A 20,912-nucleotide genomic window follows, 5' to 3' on the forward strand; every position below is an offset into this window, starting at 1 on the left:
CAGTTTTCCAAGGCTCCAAAGGGTCCTTTGAGCCAACGCACTATGGAAGCATCAGGCGATCAGAAATATTGGCTGTGCAGTCCTATGGGGAAATTTGGGGCTACAGAGCCTTCCTGGCATGAATTGGGGGGGGGGAGAGACACAGTTGTGGCGGCATGATAGTCCTGGGGCACCTGGAATGGGGATGAGTGGCAAATCTGTGGCCTTTTGTAACTTGTCACCCCAGGCAGATGCCTCGCCCAGAGTAATGTCAGGACTGGCCGAAGTGCCAGAGTGGATCTATCATTAGGCAGTGCAGGGGAGTTTCTTCAGGCATCAGGTAGTGAAGTGGAGAGTGCCACATGGTCTACAGTGCCTTGTGGCTCTCAAGCAGGCTCCTGCCCTCAGGTCAAGCGGAGGACACAATCCTGTTGCCCATGCTGGATTAAAATTTAGGTGCCAGTCCAGTCAGCTTGTGTAGATGGAGCTGGGGGAGTCACCATCATGTCCTATGCCTTAGGCCAGTGGTTCTTAACCTTTGTTACTCGGATGTTTTTGAACTGCAATTCCCAGAAACCCCAGTCAGGACAGCTGGTGGTGAAGGCTTCGGGGAGTTGCAGTCCAAAACTCCTGAGTAACCCAAGGTTAAGAACCAGTGCCTTAGGCAACCCACAGCCCTGGCCCGGCTTTAATAAGTGCTGTGGCATCGTCCCACACTGCTACTCCACAGGAAATATTATTTGCAAACACGTTGGCTATGATCATGACTAATACTGATAGCCTTGTCCTCTATAGCCAGCTGCGGGGAAATAGTGCTTGAAAAAGAAGACCGCTGAGGGAAGGGAGCATTTGTAGGGAATTCTTGGCAAGCAGGAAGATGGTTATAAATTCTCTTCCTCCTCTTAATCCTCCCCAGCAAATGCCTAGCCCTGCACTTGCATTATAAGGGGAAAGGCAAGAGCCCACGCATGTTGCTCCTAAAGAGCCTTTTCTTTGTATAAATGGAGTCCAGTGCAGAAATGGTGACATGCAGCTTCGGCAGAAGAATCAAACTAGAAAGCCAGCTACATGGGAGTCTTCTTTCAAATTTGAAAGGACTGTTTTTCACATTGGCTACCATGACAACCATGTTTCAAATGGGGTTTACTAGTTTCCACAGGTGATTCACGGTGTCGCACGTCTACAAGCAGTTATGCCACAGACAGAAGAGGGTATCCCACTCCATAGCTGAAATGTCACTCGTCTACAAAGCTCTGCTTTGCTATTGCTATTAATTTTCATTCTATGGTTATCTGTCCCATCGCCACTAATAGCAACAAATCTACGGAGTTTTCAGTGTCACCTTTTGACTGGCCCAAATCCTAGATTTAGCAGTTCTCCGTGTTCTGAATGAAGTCTTCGGCAACTGTTATGTTTCTCCTGGTCTCCTCCAGGCAGAGAAACAAATCTGAAGGCGAGCAGTGATGAATAAGGATTAAGTTCTATTCTTACATGTGAGGTGCATTTAAAGCTTTGGGACTCCTTGCCAACTGATGCCAGGGCTCACTGGCTCAACTTGAAGGCTGTGTATAAGGTATGTGTTGTGCTTACACCATGCCAAGGCACCAGGAAGCCAGGAGGGAGGGAAGGGGAGGGGGGAAAGAGCCAGCTGTTGCATGCACTTAGGGCCATTGTATTCTCTCAAGGAAGGGAGTGGAGAGCCAGTATTGCAGCTCATAATTAAGAAAAATCTCCCCGTGGGCCAGCAGCGAACCTTCTGTAAGGCCCAGCATCATAGAAACATTTCCCATGTGTCATGTGTGCTGATAATGTCTTAGAGCAAATGGCAGGAACCACTGGCAATGTTTTGCTATTGGCCCAGTAACAAAACAATACAAAACAAATCAAAAATTCTGTAAGGTGTCTCTCCATCAGGCAAAACTCCCAGAATGAAGAATTATGGGATTTCTCATCCAAAAAATCCAAAAATCTCATTCAGAGTGGACAGACTGGCCAAAAGTCGTGGGCATCTTCAGTGTGTTTAATTTAGGGATGTAATGAGCACTCTGCATTTTTTTTCAAAAGCAGCTATTGGTGACATTTTGCCTTGACAGGTAATCTCTCTGGGACCACCACAGAGACTGGGAGATTTCCTGGAGCAGCAGAGAGAAATGCTGGGCTTTGCAGGGGGTGGGGGTTGCCCTTCCAGACAATTTTCTGCAGAAGGCAACAGTCCTAGGCTGGCGTGTGTCTATCTTTGTCCCTCTTGCTAATCCCGGGCTCTTTTACTGCTCAGTTTCAAATAGTTCTGTTGGGTCAGTGCATAATACTGAACACAACCATTTGAAACTGTTCATTGTTTTAAAAAAAAGCTGTAATTGACAAGAACAACAGAAATACAAAAAGGTGGTAGAGGATAATACTTCAGACATCATTTATCTAAACAATGATAGTGAATTCTACCCAAAAAAATAGCATCAAATCTTGCACAGTATCTACAGAATTATGCATAGGATTTCACGGGAAGAAAGAGATGACATCTTGCTGTCTAGGAAACCCCCCGGGAGAAAGAAGAAAAATACAGAAAACCCCATAGCAATTTGTGAGTCTCAGAAGCTTCTGGATCATAGCCCTAGATTATTTATTACCAGGCTGCCCATTAGACTTTGCTTTCATTCCCAACTCTTAATGCAGGCTTTTTTTTTTCTTTCAGTTACTCCAAAATGAAGTTTTTAAAAAATCAGTAAGATTTTCTCATATTTTTAGAATAAGGTTATTTATAAGTAAGAAGTTTCACAGAATGTTTTTTCCCCCCTCCCTTGTTAAAATGGCCCCACATATTCGCTTTGCCAGGGGTAAGGCTTGCAAACTAGCAAGCTGCCTGACATGGTAAATACTAGCTGTCATTGCACAAGGAATACATTCACAAAGAAAGTTCGCTGTGTAAAACTGAAAAGGTCACATTGTGATGGGCTGGTCCACGCAAGAAACATGGGAGCAGATTTCCTTTCCATGTTGATGTTGGAGGAAGGAATACACAACGGAAGGAATACACATGTGCACTCAATTTCATGACACCTGCAATGTGATACTCAGTCCTATGCACATTTACTTGGATTGAGTGCCACCATACTCAATAAGTATATCTTCCAATTAAGTGTCCATAGGTATTCACTTCCTTAGTGGGCCATAAGCCATAGTGAGTATCTGCTATTCTAGATCTTGCAACTTGGGAATGAAACATTCAAATGAAACATTCATCTGCCTTATTCAGTGTGACTCTTCCTTGTTTGTTCAGTCTTTTTCCTGACTATGGAAAACCCATTAAGGTAAAATGAAAGGAGTTATGAGCAAGGAGCCCTTCTGCCTAGAAACATTCTAGGAGATGCAGCTGTGGTTCCACATGCAGAACTGTGGGAATCGGACCTCAGAATCTACCAAGCTATTATTACTAAATTTCCTGCTTTATATTGGGCTGTACACCCTGCTGGTCCAAAACTGAAAAATGGTATAATTCTCAAAATGCTGTTGCAGTCTTGTCTGTTATTTCAATCACACTTAATGAAAATAAATGGCAGTATGCAGAAGGAAGAATGTAATAGTATTTGACAGGAGCATAAAGTAATGTACATTTCAAATAGGGGTGAGATACAGAACTAAGTACAGCTATTTAATATTTTATTTTTTATTTATTTTATTTTTGGACTTATATACCGCCCCATAGTGCTACAAGCACTCTCTGGGAGGTTTACAATTTAATTATACAGGCTACACATTGCCCCCCCCCCCAGCAAGCTGGGTACTCATTTTACCGACCTCAGAAGGATAGAAGGCTGAGTCAACCTTGAGCCGGCTACCTGGGATTTGAACCCCAGGTCGTGAGCACAGTTTTAGCTGCAGTACAGCGTTTTAACCAAATTTCACTTAACTGAAATTCCATGTGATGCTCTATTTCTTATCGTGAAAACAGTAACATCTTTAATTTTGCTAAACAAAATCATATTAACTGTGCTATGACCATGATTAAGTCTGAGGGGTTTTGCTTTGTTTTTTCAGAAGAGAGGAGAGAGAATAAGATGCATTTAAAACATAGATTAAAAATCATGCTGTTTGAAGCATCAGCCTTGCCAGTTCTCTGTATCCTAAATCTAGTTTCTGACACCCCCCCAAGACACCTTTCTCTTTTATTCTTAACACATTCATCAAAAGTAACTCCTTTGTAAAGGGACAATATTGTTGAGACACATAGAAGGGCTGCAATAATATCCTTTCTTATAGTTCTAGTTTACTGATGTACAGGTATGATATGCATGTGATCAGAGCAGCATTTAAAAGTCCTTATATGTCTTGGTTGATGATGGGGGCGGTGTCTAATTGAATCACCATTTTATTGCTCATTCATTTTGGGTTGTAATTCAGTCACGGTCCTGTTGATTTTACCAGAGAAGTGGTGACTCAAGTCCTGAAGAACATATTTTAGGAATAATATTTCTCTCATCCATCCATGACCACTCCCAGGAGTGATAGAAAGGGGGAAAGAGAGGACAGAAGCAAATAACTCTATCACAACAGTTGAGACGCTCAGACACATCTAGCTTTATTTGTCCTGTCAGAAAAGGTCAAGAACTACACCAAAAAATACTTCAGTCTCTTCTACCTACTGACATACAATACACCACAAAATTATAAATTGTCCAGTAATTGTTCTGGGCATTGTTTTCTTTTTCTGATGTATTTTTACATTTCCAGTGAGAAATGGATTTACAGGTGAAGCATGAAGAGGGAACGGGTAGAGACAGGGATAAAAAGTCAGACAATGAGATTTGGCACTACAGTTTTGGCTACATTATACAACCATTTATCATTATGCCTTTTGAGACTCCAGCTCCAACTCAATGAGCTTTGCCTCCTCCCCCCTCCCCCACCGTCCCCCCGGCCCTTTTGGCAAACAACACAGAAGCATTTGACTTAAATCAGATATCTGACTCTGTAGTCTATTCTCTAGGACTCTCACTTCCAGACAGTAATCATCTGATTGGCTTTAATCTAGCTCTGCTTTGCTATGTCTTTCTTTAAATTCAGTCCAAATTTTAATTCAACAACTGCTCTCCCTAACCATGCCCAAGTACATCCCATTAATGCAAGTAAAATGTGGATGGGAGTCAGGCTTGGTGGATTATGCCCTTGATTCTTCATGAAACTGAGGGCAAAATGGACACAAACCAATTTTGCAGCCGGAAGAAGAAACAAACGCCCCATTTAAACCCATCCAAGACCCTAGCAAAGTCTGAAATCTTGCCAATCAGACATTAGGCAACAAATTCAGAGGTTCATTGCACCTGGAGATGATCTCCCACTTGATCAGCTACATGATTTGTGCATCCCAATAAAATTCACCATTCTCAATGGCTCTGCTAACATCATAAAGGAACTTTACCATAAGAATTATAGATTTTTAGAGCTGGAATTGAGCTGAGGCCCATCTGATACAAACCTTTCCCAGTGCAGGAAATTCACTCCTAAAGCATCCTTGACAGATGGCAATCCAGTTCCTGTTTAAAAATGTCCATGAAGGAGATCTGAGTGAGAACTTCCAGACTGTCCAACCTACAGTATATTAATTCACAGCAGGCATAATATTTATCTATTCAGTATATTGCATCTCACTTGACTTATGTGTTTGGACTCAGGGCAGATCCATCTTGTTTCTAACTCCATTTCCATCCAGACCCAGGCCAATTCAGTTTCTCACAAATGGCTTCTCCATGTGTCTTCAGACACTGTCCCGGGACTTCCTGTGTCAACAGTTCTCATTGCAGCCACTGCCATGGAAAGCATCCATGTGATCTGGGAAATAATTCATGAGAGAGTACCATAAAGAAAGAGCCCACCCGGCTCCAAATTTTGGAAAGCCACAGCTCAGTAGCAAAACAACACCTTGGGGTTCAGCGCTTGACACTGATTTATAAGTCACAAACAAGTGCCTTATAAATATGAGTTCTGTGTCATGCCTTTTTTTTCCCTTGGTCTCTGGGACTGTACTGACCCAGAGTACTCTGTGCCATTGCATGCAAGCTCTTATAGTAAAATAATACCTGTGGAAAACAGTTTTTTTTTTGTTTGTTGTTATTACTGTGTTTCCCTGAAAATAAGACAGGGTCTTATATTAATTTTTGCTCCAAAAAAACGCATTAGGGCTTATTTTCAGGGGATGTTTTATTTTACAATCATGTCATCTTCTAGTGGCTGCACAATGGTGGAGGGCAGGGTTTCACTTAACTGGGGCTTATTTTTGGGGTAGGGCTTATATTACGAGCATCGTGAAAAGTCATACTAGGGCTTATTTTCAGGTTAGATCTTATTTTCGGAGAAACAGGGTATTACTTTTAACGATTTCTAACAGGTGGGCAGGGGAAGTCTGAATGGGATGATAAACAGCTGGAGAGGAACAGCTTAGAGATCTCAGATGGCTATGCTAATTTTGTGAAAATATAGATCTGGATTATTATTATTTTCTTTTGGTAAGCTACCTGCAAAGAAAGCTAATTAGAGGGTTTGTCCAGCCAGAGTGTTTGTTTTTTCTTGCTTTGTGATGTTTTGTGCCACTTATTTCTATCCACGCTATTCCACTTCTCTTCCATTCCCTCTTCGAAGACTGGATTAACAATCTTTCAAAAACTGTGAAGACATCCTTGGAGATCTCCTTTATGGTTTTGTCTGCTTGGTGTATTGTTTTCTTTTTCTTTAGTAGATTAGTGCTAGCGGCAGCAGATGTCTGCTGTTAATTCATCTTGGAAGTCAATCATCTTCAAGAACCACTCTTAAAAATGTGGAGAAATCCTTAGAATTGATCTTCTGCTGGACTTTTGGGAAGAAGGGTTGGTTTAATGAACTGAGGGAGTGCTAAATTGAAAGCTTCTAACCCAGTGGATATCTCCTGCTATTCCACTTTGGAAATCAGCTGTCTTAAAAAGCAAAAACAAAACACTATTTATAAATCTGTAGGAAACTCTTAAATTTCTGTTGGGTTTTTTGGGAGAATGGGGGAAAGTTATATAACCAAAATAGTGCTAAATGGAATACTTCCAATTAGAGAAGCTCCTGCTATCTGAACTCTGCTGTTTTTATATTGTGAAACAAAAAGAAAACTATTCAACTCCCTACAAGTGGTTAGAAAATCACAGGTAACAAGTTTTTGTTACATTTTGTCATAGTTGGCACTAGTTTAAGCTTTGTTTCTACTTGATGGCAGAACAAATACTGGTACCATCAATGGATATAAAGTGCAACAAATGTTTTGTCATCTATGTTTTGTCAACCCTAAATAGCTTACGCCTCTTAAAAATAATGTACAATGCATGGGAAAATTCACCTTGTTAAAAAGAAAGTGAAAGTTATTTCAGATAATCCTGCTCCAGTTTTTGTTCAGTCTAATTGAACAACTGAATTTTTGTAGCTCACAAGCTGAATATGAGCAAACAGTATGGTGCGACTTCAAAAAAGGCAAATTTTAGGCTGCATTAATAGTACAGTGGTGCCTCGCTTAACAACGATAATCCGTTCCAGGAAAATTGCCATTAAGCGAAAATATTGTAAAGTGAAAATAAAAACCCCACTGAAACGCATTGAAACCCATTCAATGTGTTCCAATGAGGTAAAAACTCACCATCCAGCGAAGATCCTCCATACAGCGGCCATTTTCACTGTCTGTATAGCAAGGAATCCATCCCTAAACACAGCAGGGAGCCATTTTAATCACCCAGTGATCCATTTTGAAACCGCCAATCAGCTGTTCGAAAAACGTCATTTTGCGAAGAATCAGTTCCCGAAGCAGGGAACTGATCATCCCAAAGCGAAATTCCCCCATTCAGACCATCGTTTTGCAATTGCAATTGCGATCGCAAAAAGATCGTCGTTATGCGGTTTTCTTGTAATGCAGGGCAATCGTAAAGTGTGGCACCACTGTATAGTTTCCAAATCCTGTGAAGTACTAACTCTCCTCTATTCAGCACATCTTGAGTGCTGTGTCCAGTTCTGGACACTGCACTTTTAAGAAGGATGCTGACAAACTGGAACAAGTTCAGAGGAGGGCATCAAGGATGGTCAGGGGGCTGGAAAACAAGCCCTGTGAATAAAGACTGGAAGAACTGGTCATGTTTGGCCTTGAGAAAAGAAGACTGATGGGAGATATGATACCACATTCCAAATACTTGAAAGGCTATCATACAGGAGGGGCAGGATCTGTTCTCAATCATCCCAGAGTGTGGGATATGTAATAATGGGTTCAAGTTACAGGAAGCCAGATTTTGGTTGAATATCAGCAAAAGTATAATTGTAGAACAGTACAACAATGGAGCCAGTTTCCTAGGGAGTTGGTGAGTGCTGCAACACTGGTGGCGTTCAAGAGAAGATTAGACAACTGTCAGATGTACTTTAATTTGGATTCCTGCACTGAGAATGGTTTGGACTCTTATATAGGCCTCTCCCAACTCCATTATTCTGGGCTTTTTAATATATTCTAGAGCACGTATTAGGAAAAAAGAGAATTATTTGCCACCTGATTGGCTGTAACTTGGTATCTGCTTTCTGGGCTCTGATGTTTGAGATTGTGGGGAAAGACTCTATTCAAAATTGTTGGCAGTCAATAGATACATGTTACATGCATGCACTTATACAGAGTTGTTTCCCTTTCCGGAATGGAACAGACAACCACAGAGGAATAGCCAGGATGCAACATTCCACAACATGATCCAACAGTTTTGCCACATGTTCAGGAGCTCCATGATGGACACCATCTTCCTTGTATGTTAGGGTTTTCCCATTCACTTTAATGGCAGCAACCGCACTATGGACATCCAAACAAAGCACTGAGTGACTAGACTAAGAATGTGCACATACAGACACCTTTAAGGGTTTTTTCCAGCTCATTGAGTATTACCTTTGGGTATCATAATCATCTATCATAAAGTCTGTCACAACTAACATTAGTTTGCCTATTTTATCATATTCTGATAATCAAACCCCATAACATATTTTGTGTGGTTTTGGAGCTCCAATTCCCTTTCCCATTTCTTCCATTTCTTTGCAAATGTTCTCTGGATTTGCTTTTATTTTTGCTTGGTTGGTTTTTTTTTAATTTTTATTTTCTTAACAAATATTAAGCAATGATTTTAAAAATATTTGTACATTGTAGGATATAGTCAACACCTAACATGCCTTTGTACAAGATCTTGACTTAGTTACAAATGAACTAGAACAACGCACCAAAGGAGGGAGAAGGGAGGGGGAGAGAGAGAGAGAGAGACAGAAGCAGAGAGAGAATTATCCATTAAGGGGACACCTGGACTTAAAGTTGGTTTATTTTTGTTACAATGAAAGCATGGTGCCCTCTCTGAATCAGAGCAATGCTTTAGAGACAAAATGCTTCCCTCCCCCCAATTCCCTTCCATCCTTGGCCCACCAAATAGCTTTAATGGCCTTCTGTCTTGGTGGCCTTCGTTTCGTGGTTTACCGATCCTGAAGAAAGCCAGGGAGATACGGACCGTGAGCTGGTTTGCTTGGCCATGCTGTAATGGCTGATGACAGTGTAGAATCTGCCCCGGGAGTTGGAATCCTGAGCTGAATAGTAAGCATCCAAGGAGGCTGGAATGCACCGCTTATGCTACAGATAATGGGAAAGCAAGAGCTGTCAGTTACATGCAGGCACAAAAGAGCAGCACCATGAATCATCTCGTATCTGTTTGCAAAACTGAGAACATTTTGCTTGGAATCCATTATATACCTAGATGGCTGTAAGTCCCACTGACCAGACATCCATTGAGGCAATGAATACTTTCCAGTCAACCATGAAACTTCTTTGATGACATGTATCTACACTACACAGTTATCATCATCATCATCATCTTAGAACTGCAGACCTGGAAGGGACCCTATGGATCATCAAGTAGAGGTTTGATGCCACTTTAACTGCTATGGACCCACCCTACAGAATCTTGGGATGTTTCATTGATAGTCTCTTGGCATCTGAGCGGTTTAGCTCTGCTCCAGAGCTATAGTGCTGCAGTTCAGGGGAGTGACTTTGAGCTCTCTAGCAGTGAACTCTGTCACAAAACCTCAGATTGCAGGATTGTACAGGATGGAGTCATGACAGTTATTGGTATCATCAAGAAAAGGGGGGGTTTCTCCTCCACGCAAATAGCATATCATCCCAAAGTCTCAGAAACTGGTCCTTTTGCTATTAAAGGCTCTGTCAGATTCTTTGTAATATCCAGACAGGATCAGTCCATAATTATTCAGTATCAAGCAATTTCCATGCTTCTCAAGACCCGATTTTCCCTTAAACTCACTCCACAACTCCAGTTTTTTCCCATTGTGAGACTTTGAACTGGGTTCTTCCACCTTGCTTTACCCAGAAACTTGTACAACAAAATGTATCACCTACTCAGTTTTTCTCTTTCTGTGAAACCAATTCTTCCTTTACATAGCCTTCATTGAACCATCAACAATTAAAATGTCCTCCTTCTCTGTATGGGCACAAATTTAGTATCTGTGGAAACTTGCTAGAAAACCTCCAAAATGTAACATTGATCCATGGCTAATAGTGAAAGCAAGTTAACTCAAAACCGTCTGTGTGAGATTGTTCAGAAATGTACTGGGTTGGTTACAGTCATAATGCAAATTTATTCCCATCACATTCAGATGACTGCAGCTGGAAGACCGTGCCATGAACCCCACTTTCCTAAAACACTAACCACTTTTCATCACATATTTGACAAATAATGTCTTTGATTCTGATGGGGAAAAGCACTATTAAACTGTAGCCACGCAGCCAAGGTTATCCATCTCAGACTCCTTACCTTATAGACAAATCCATCTGGGCAACTGTGGTCATAAGTAAAAGCTTTGTACACCACAAGAAACACTATGCAGGCAAGGAAAGCCAGAGCCAGGCTGATGAGAATCGTGACCTGCAAAACAAGGAGAACATGAGTCCACTGACACGTGTACCACCCTAGAATTTAATAACTTATATGACAGACTCCAGTGTTTGTAACAGATTAATAGACTCCTGCGTTTATTACAACACAAAGGTTGGCACTGTTTATTACACTAAATTAAGCATGAACCTTAAAGGAATATCAGATTTAATATTCCTATGATTTTATTTACATTTTTCTATTAAAAATCCTGAGAATGTGAAGTTTTCTGTGCATTATCTATAGAATCCCCCCCTCTCCCTCCCTCTCTCTCTCTTTTTCTTCCTGTATGAAAACAATGCTGAAATTGTTTTCTTGTTAAAAAATAGACATTGATGCTACGTCATCTCCTTTAGTAACAAGTGCAATTCCAGATTGCAAAAGGGTTTAGAAGATTTTGCTGAAGGTATTCTAACACTTACTTTATTTCCCTTCTCCTGGCTCTTGTTAGTAAGAATCTGTGTTCACCCAAACATGCAACAATTAGCAACATTATGGAAAGAAAGAGGTAATCCATTGCTCATTCAAAAGCAACCATGTGTGTCTTGTAATTCTTCTCAACTTACTCTTGTGTTTTATGTTTACTGACCAGGGAAAGTGAGTATGTATTTGTAGATGTAGTACATGTTTTGAATGTTCCTTAGAATTCAGCCAGTTTATCTCTGTCTTTGTCAATGGCATTCACCTATCACATTCATGCCCACCTGTTCATTACATAGATACAGTGGTTACAGCACAAAAAGGAGACAACCAGCAATTAGCATTTTAAAAACTGAGTGAAAAGAGAAAAGGTACTAGGTGTTAAAATTACAAAACTTCCAGGGAGGGTAAAACTATCAGCAAGCAGAAAGCTTGTAAAAATAAAAAGCTCTTAGCCAAATCTCAGAAGCCAATCATTAAGGGGGCAAAGTGGGCCACCCTAGACAGCAAGTTCCGGTGGCTGAAACAGTCACAAGAGATGCCTATTGTCATGTCTCAGTCAAACATATTGTAGATGTTATATGTGGAGATTTCTCTAGCATCTTAATGAATAAGGACATGAGGAGGAGGTCTTTGGATATCTCTGTCCTCGACTAATGCACAATTCACAGATTTTGAAACCCAGAACTTTGAAGTGGACTGAAAAACAGGCCAGAAGAAGTTACTGCCGAGAGGAAATCACATGCATCCAATAATTGGCTCCAGCCATCATTCAAGCTGGACACGTTTTTGAAAGGACTTTGCTGTATCTCAACCTTAGTGCTAGTAACATATGGGTAGGTCTTCCTTGTCTAGGAACAGGCACCATTGGCAAGCCCCCCTGAGCTCGTACGCTTGCCTTGTGTAATACATATTTGGGAGCAATTTTCAAAACCACTTTATAAGTAATACAGAAACTAGAACCCTTCCAGCTGACATGCTCAATGCCTACAGACAGGATGTTTCATTTTAGCTATTTCTTTTTCATCACAGGGACCGCTAAATCAGATGATTCCCACCACCACCTCCCTTCCAGACTCGTACTATCCCACCAGAATTTCCCTTCATCCTTTTTCTGAAGCTGTTCATTGGTCTTAAGAATGCAGCTCAGTGCTGAAATTATACAGAGAAGCTGCTGAGGAGATTGAAAGTAAGAAGAAAAGAGTTGGAACAACCAGCAAGTATTCAAGGAGAAATGTCAGAGTTATTAACATTTTGAAGTTATGAGCTCCTTGAGTCTCTAGTGTATATGAAGTGGGCAAGGCTAGTCAGGAGTGACATAGAGGATATAAGTGGAAAAGCGCCAAATGCAGAAAACCATAAAAGGCACTGCTCAGCATCTGGATGCATAATAACACTGATTATGACACAGAGCTGAACGCTGCATACTGCATGGTTGTGCTGTGATCCTGAATCCAGGATGGATGGAGGGAGGGAGGGAAACCCCACCCAACTAGTGGCAAGCCATTACTCTGGGCTCTACAAAATCTAACACAAGAAACAAATTAAAGCAATAATCATATGAAAAATACTACCCCAACATAACCCATCATCTAATTAAGTCACAAGATGGCAGAAACAAAACAGTTGCTTAAACATGTAACAATAAACAATCAATGCAGGGCCGTTGCAAAAATAACCCAGCAAAAATAAATAAATTTAAAAACAGAGAGGCTTTCAGTCCTAGGTATAAAGCCAGGTTATGATTTATTTCCTAAAGCTAAGGAGACTGGGTGCCTAGCGTATCTCAATCGGAAGAGAATTCCAAAGTGAGGTGACCACTACTGAGAAGGCCTGGTTATTGGATGACAATCTCAGGGTCTCTCTTGGAGTGGCCACCCACATCAAGAATTGGGAGATGCAGTTGGGACAGGAACTCGATCCGAGGAAGAGGCGCACTGACAGCACCCAGCAAATTGAAGATCAACATGAAATGTGATCCTTTGCCTGAGCTTAAAGTGATGGCTCTGAGAATTGATCAGAGAGAACTCGACCTTCTCGGACAGTCAATGTGTCAAAAAGACATGACATGATAAAAAATATCCCTCTACAATTGGAAACGAAAAAGATAAAACAATGGCAAAACATATTGGAAAATTTTATTGCAGGGAAAAGTAAATCCCTGAGATTTATAAACACCGTTAAGTATGGCCCGAGTAGAAATAGAGGACTAGCAATACCATATTTACTAAAATATGATGAAGCTTTTCAAAGCTTACGTAATCAAACTTACACAAGATTGCAAGACTCCTGAATGGGCAAGAATGGAGAAAGAAGAACAAGGAAAGTCATTGGACGTATATTTATATAAAGAAAGAATCTTGACAAATGAGAAACAAATATGGAATCTTTTTACTAAAGAATTACTCCAGATATAATCTTCGCTCCCTAAATTTAAATTTCAAGATAAATACACACAATTTAAACAATGGAAAGAGAGAGAAATGTATAGAATAAGAGACTTGTTTATACAAGGAAAACCTATTACAATCGGACAACTCCAGGAGAAAACTAGGTATATAGCAACTAATTGGTATCAGTTAACCCACATCAGAAATTTGTCAACTCAACTGCATAAAACACCAGGCTCAAATAGACCATTAACAGAAATAGAGAAATATTGTATAGAGATAGGGAATAAAAGGAAAACAGGGTTAATTTTAACAATTTATAAAAATATTATGGATAAACAATTTGGAGACAAACTTAAAAATTTAAATATTAGAAAACACATAGAAAAGAATATGGACCTCTCAACCTTACAAATCAGTTTCATCTCAAGCTAAAGATACAGTGTTAAAAGTAGTGCACAGATAGCACTTATACCCTGCAAAATTAAACAGAATAAATAAAGGAATATCAGATATGTGTTGGAGGAAGTGCAGGAATAAAAGAACTTTGGAACATATGTGGTTAACATGCCCAAGAGGGGAAATTTTCTGGTCTGAGGTAATTAAGTGGTTGGAAAGTATAACAAAAGAAAAAAAAATCTCAAATGAAATGTTGCTACTTTTTTTGTTATTTACGCGGACGGAACGAAAACATTGTGAATAAAGAACTAATTACAATTATATTAGGAGGAGCCCGTAATGAAATTGACCAAAACTGGAAGGACACTCAGGACTTGCCCTTGCAAAGATTTCAAAATAGAATAAGGAGGCTGGCTCTGATGGAAAAACTGACCTATCGCATTAAACTCTATAGAAGTGAAATAAAACAAGATAAATTTATGGAAGTACAGAATCCCTCGTTGGCCTCTGGTTCCAGGAGATCAATTGGAAAAATGGGCTGAAATGCTGGTTAGTTTGAATAACTGTAAGGTTAGAAGTAGAACATATATAAATGTTTAAAAATTATTAGTATACTATAGGTAAGACAATTATTGGAAGTGTCACTGTATAGGTTATTACTTTTTTCTTTTCTGATATGTGACTAGAGGATTGTAACTTATTAATAATAATAATTTTAAAAGAAAGATATGACATGGGGTGCTCTGCAATCCAAATATTATGTGCCTCAGGCGCATTAGCCCTAGTCAGTCATTACTGAATCCAGCATTGTGAACAGTTACAAGACAGTACCTACTAATGGGAACTTCTCCTCCTCAGACCTGTCATCGCTCTCATGCAGCAAGCAATCATGGGGCTAGGAGCAACCCTCAAAGGTGCTGACAATGCTGGATTCTATAATAGTTAAATAAAAACAATTGTCCTAGGTATAATTTATAAATTCATTACCAAAGCTTCAGTTGGCCAAGTCCCATTTCTCCTGCCATCTGAAGCTTTGGCCATGAAGTTTAACCTTTCCTTAACAGTCTCCATTTCTTCCTCTCTGGGGGATATCCTATAAAAACTGACCTATTTTTTCACTGCCTCTGAACATCTCTGCTGTTTCTGAGAAGAACAGGTGAAGAGCCCTGCTTGATCAAAACAAAGGCTGGCCTATTCCAGCATCCTGTTCCCTCAGTGGCCAACAAGATGCCTCTGGGAAGCTCACAAACAAGACAAGAGAGCAACAGCCAGCTCCTGTGGGTGTTTCCCCAGCAACCGTTCGATTCAGCAGCATTCTCAGTCTTTCACTACTCTCCATTTTGTTGCTTCTGCTAGCTTCCTATCTTTAGTGCCCTTTTCTAGTCTTTCTTAGTGAGAAACAGTGTGAGAAAAGAGCAAATTATTACTGCCTCCTCAGTGAACATATGTTGTACCCATAAGTATGTGGGACAGCCTGCAGACCATTTGGATGGAGTCTAAACCACTGGGTATAAAAGTCCAGGTCCATCCATCACTGCCACTGAATTTTAAGAGATTTCAGCAGACTGCCATACTCTGTGTGAGTTTATACATTCCCTTTAGAGACACTAACATTATTGGATCCATCTTTGAACATCTCATATTTTAAACCATATTCAAAGCCATCTCCCTATTTTTAGCTGCCTCCTCTGATTTTCTTCTCAGTCACAGACCTATGTCATGACTGAAAATGCATCACTCCAAATTCATCTGGGATAAAATGTCAGCAGACATTTAAATCCACTAAGGAAATAAAAAGTTGCTGATGGATTGGGAGGGTGACAAGCTTGAGTTACAGCTCTCTGAATACCACAGAAAATGCAGAACTCCATTAACATTCAAATGCCGTACAGCCCAGCAACTGACTGCTTCATAAAACTGAGGTGATTTTTTTCCAGAAAAGAACAACATGAACCTATGCAAGTCTGAAAGCAATATAAATCCCCACAAAAGAGAAATAAAAAATTAGGAGGCTGATAAAAATTTCAGGCCCTATAGACAAAATAAGTCCTTTAGTGAGCTGCCTCTCCCTATCCTCAAAGATTTATCAAAGATGGAAGTTCCTACATTGGACCATTAGAGAAACTACAGTACTTCCCTCATCTCTATCTCTGAAGTCAGGGGCTGCCTCACCTGGCTTTGGATTTGGCCCCATCTCTCGAAATTATATCATGTGCTTCAGTCCATGTTTAAAACCTTGGTTGCTTATATACTACGTATGCTGCAGCCTGTGCTTTCTTGGTTTCTGTGATTCCAAGCTGAAATTTGTTGGACTCCATTTTACTACTCTGATGTCCAGATAAATTTACTGGATAAATAAATATAAGGGCCAGCATCCTGTTGTATTAGAGGGTTGTGAAATGATACTCATGTAAGCATTTTCTCCACTCCAGCAGGATCTCAGTCTTGTACCATTTGCAAGACTGGTTGTGCATGGTACAATGGGCAGAGGCCCTTCCATTTTGAATAGGATACTGGTGGATAACCCATGATTATCATTTCACAACAGGATACTGGCCCTTATACACAAAATGTTTATTTACCATGAATAGTGGATTTATGAGACAAAGCTACATGGATGATGTTGGTCATGAATGACAATTCCAAGCATCTTTATGTCTTGCCAATTTCCATTGTTTTATAGCTGACCCATTTTTTTTTACTTTTTAAAACTTAATTTTAAAAAATATATTCACCCACTCTCAACCTTAGTGGAATCCTTGATGAAAAGAAAACTATCACACTAATTCATTGATTCACACAGGGAGATGGGCTTTGAACAACCATTTAAAATTCAACATTTTCTTTATCCCTCATGTTCTCTCCCACAAGATACATTTGAGAAGGGGAGTTGGCCGTGAGGAACCTTGAGGAGACTTGACTCAACTTGGGCAGTTCCTCAGCAGAGAACTTTCCAGTTTGCCAATCTGAATTTCCTATTTGATAGCATGAGTTACCATTGGAGAATCAGCAACGATGCTGCCATTTACAGACTTCAAAGGAGAACAGCAAGGTCTACTCAGTGGATCTGTATAATATGGAGGTGGACTTTCTTCCCTCAAAGTCACAAAGTGCTGCTGGTTAGTGGGCTCTCACCACCCCTTTTCTAGAACTTTCCTGTGGCATGTGTCTTGACTGGAGTAAGGAGGAAGTGAAGAAAGACAAGGACTCTGCCTCGCCACCATCACCATAGTTGGGGGGAAAACAGGAGGCGGAGCCTTCTTTCCCCACTGACCTTAAGAATTCAAATGGCTTTTTAAAATTATTATTTTGTACCTTTAAAATGGGTCCTGACCAACTTGCATTCATGCCTGTAATCTGGGGCTACTCCGTACACTGTAAGTGATCCCATGACACCAATGCCCTATTTCTTCAGAACATTTTATAATTAAGTAAGAGTTCATCTACTGAGGTGGCCTCTTTGCTGCTAATTCCGACTGCCTTAATCTCCCATGAGCACTGCAAAAGCACAGTACATCATGTTTCCAAGTGGTTTGTCAAATAATTAAATCAAGGAGCTGGTTAAATTGGATGGGCAAATCTCCATCACATGATATAATCTGCAGTTGCCGTTTGGGCTGAAATGGATGCAATGTCTTAAAATGTTTCTGGAGCCAAGGTACAAGACACATGATACATTTTCACTGCTGAGTCCCAAACCTACAATAAACAAACAGGCAAAAAAGTCAAGCTGTTTTGCAAATATAGGATAAATCTGACAGTGCTGTTTCTCGCTGGATGCTTTGAAATTCTAAATTGGGGTGGCCAAAAAGGTTGTCTGGACTTCAAAACCCCCCCCCCCCACTAATCCCTCAACATCAGCTATGCTGGCAGGTGTAGGCTAGAAATCTCAGGGGAGGCATCGGTGCCTGTTTTAAATGTTGATGTTGCAGTTTGGAGAGGAGAAAATTTACTGGAGGCTGTATGACTATAAATGTTCTTTTATCATTCCACTGCAAATGTTGTTAACTTTTTCTTCAGAAAACTACAGGTGATGTGCTTCCATGGCAACTAATGGTTAGACATGTTCTTTAATTCTTCTGAATGAAGGGAAAGCAGACCTCTTTCCCACCATTCAGCCCAGGTTAATGTGACTCAGGTGTCGGAGAACAAGGAGAAACAAGAGTGCAATTGTCATGTTTGTGAGACAAATTATCATCAGAGAAAAAGGTATGAAGAACTGAGTTCACCTTCTACAACCTAAGAGCATTTTGGGGTGCTGGCAGCTGCTCTCTCTCAGTACCTGATGTTGGATTCATGGGCTTTGGCATGCTGCTGGAGTGTTTCAGCTACGCCAGTTACTAGAAACTAATTTGTTTTCCCCAATAACAAGATATACTCAGACTATTTATGATTGTAAAGTAACAATGGGTGACATCAATCCTTTTTTGTGGTGTAACTCTCACTTTTAAAGTTACTTTCATATATATCTGCAAGTGTGGCCTCATTAATTATTACCTATAATAGCTAATACCTTGGAAGACAGAAACAAAGCTGAAAAGGATCTAGATAGCACCAGGCTGAAAAGAGCAGAATGAAATTCAAGAGGGATAAGTGCAAAGTACTGCACCTCAGAAAAAGAAACCAAACACACAGTTACAAGATGGGAGATACCTAGCTCAGCAATATCACAAATGAGAAGGATCTTGGAACTGTTGTAGATCACAAGCTGAATATTAGCCAACAGGGTGATGTGGTTACAAAAAAGGAAAATGCTATTTTAGGCTGCATTAATAGAAGTATAATCTCCAGATCCTGTGAGGTACTAGTTTCCTTCTATTCAGTACACATTAGGCCTCACCTTGTGTACTGTGTCCAGTTCTGGACACCTCACTTCAAGAAAGATGCCAACTGGAACAAGTTCAGAGGACAGCAACAAGGATGGTCAGGGGGCTGGAAACCAAACCTTTTGAGGCAAGATTGAAAGAACTGGGCATGTTTAGCTGTGAGAAAATAAGACTGAGGGGAGATATGATTGTTGTTGTTTAGTCATTAAATCGTATCCGACTCTTCGTGACCCCATGGACCAGAGCACGCCAGGCCCTCCTGTCTTCCACTGCCTCCCGGATTTGGGTCAAATTCATGTTGGTAGCTTCAATGACACTGTCCAACCATCTCATCCTCTGTCGTCCCCTTCTCCTCCTGCCTTCACACTTTCCTAACATCAGCGTCTTTTCCAGGGAGTCTTCTCTTCTCATGAGATGGCCAAAGTACTGGAGCCTCAGCTTCATGATCTGTCCTTCCAGTGAGCACTCAGGGTTGATTTCCTTCAGAATGGATAGGTTTGTTCTCCTTGCAGTCCAGGGGACTCTCAAGAGCCTCCTCCAGCTTAACTATGAAAAATGTCTCAAGGTTGTCCTTAGCTTTAAGCGATCCTGTGGATCGCTAACTCCGAAAGCAAACATCCTAACACAAACACAGGGGCTAGTTAGTTCATTACAGTATTTAGCATTCTCTATAACATTGATTGAGGATCTTTAGACAACGTATTCTGCTGGTTTCTGACTAGAGCATAGCAATTTTCATACGTTTAAGCATACAGAATGCACAAGGTTATCTTATTCAAGTTTTCGTATCCCTTCCAGCCCAGCTGGCTCAAGCATAAAGGAAGAATAACCACCACACAGACACCCTTGATTGTATGCTTCAAAATGAATTCCGCCAAGACAGAATTGTAGTTAATGTCTTGCACCCTACTGCTTTGTGGGTTTCTCTTCTTGAAGCAACAGCAACAGCTTCGTTTTGGTATGATGAAACTAGAACGATTTTTTTTCTCCAAACAGTAGCATCTTGTTTCAATCAGGTGGCTATCCCAAACATATACCTGCCTTCCATTATACTTTCTTGTGTCAGCAAATAAATTTGCAACTCTAGCATAAGCAAACATCCAACTAAGCTTACATTATTAATCACAAAGAGCAATCAAAGTCAAAGGAAATGTCCAAACTGAGCTTCTACACTAAGGCAAGCTTGTCTTCATGAACACAAAGAGAAAATGGAGGGGAAAGTCCCCTCATGGTTAGAGAGTGTGCCTTTTCTTGTTGTTGGCCTCAAAATAAGCTGTGCATTTCTGAAATTGATTTTTGTGCAGTTGCAATTGCACAAAAATGAAAAGAACCATAATTGCTGCAAAAATCAGCATTGCTTCCATTGCTGCTTGGACTACTGAAAGGTAAAAGCAATGGATAGGTTATCTGAATCTTTGTGAGCAATCGGCTTGCTCTTCTGCACCTGCTATATATGTACACTTAGCTTCAGAAAGAGAAAAGACATTGGAAACATTTTGTGCCAAAAATGCAAACCATACTCTTTTTTAAGGTTATTAGTTTGTCTTGTACTGGCAATGTAATACTGTATTTCTTACACTGCTTGGAAGAACAACATAACAAGACAGCCTATCCTCACCACAAATGAGATTTCCTCACATCCTTATTATTAGCCAAAGTTCAACTTTTATTCTATGTTCAGCAAAACGAATAGGATGCATCCAATGTGAGGCTACTGGAAAGAGTTTGAGAGGAAACAGAGGTCTGCTAATGGCTGCACAAGTACTACTGGTACATCCAATTCAACAAGCACAAGCAAGAGATGAAAGCCATCTTAATGAGCTCTGTAACATGCCATGGAATGACCTGAGGAACAGCACAAACAAATGGAAGCCAAGTGTTTGGGTTTGACCCCTATGCAAAGATGAATATAGGCTTCTGCAAGTGGCAGAACTTTTTACTGA

At 40.5% G+C, this 20,912-nt stretch overlaps 1 protein-coding gene across 1 annotated transcript in view; it reads right to left on the reverse strand.

Moving 5' to 3' along the window:
• Positions 1–4,534: 4,534 nt before the first annotated feature.
• NSG2 (neuronal vesicle trafficking associated 2) overlaps positions 4,535–20,912 on the reverse strand; it is a 70,238-nt gene continuing 53,860 nt past the window's right edge. Inside the window, exons 4-5 of the mRNA XM_020806703.3 lie at positions 10,815–10,925; positions 4,535–9,619 (exon numbers count right to left, since the gene is read on the reverse strand). Coding sequence (XP_020662362.1) covers positions 9,428–9,619; positions 10,815–10,925 — 303 coding nt within the window. The 3' untranslated portion in view covers positions 4,535–9,427. The remainder of the gene's footprint in view (positions 9,620–10,814; positions 10,926–20,912) is intronic.

The sequence above is a fragment of the Pogona vitticeps genome, chromosome 2, assembly GCF_051106095.1.
Source record: "Pogona vitticeps strain Pit_001003342236 chromosome 2, PviZW2.1, whole genome shotgun sequence".
In the NCBI taxonomy this organism is placed as follows: domain Eukaryota; kingdom Metazoa; phylum Chordata; class Lepidosauria; order Squamata; family Agamidae; genus Pogona; species Pogona vitticeps.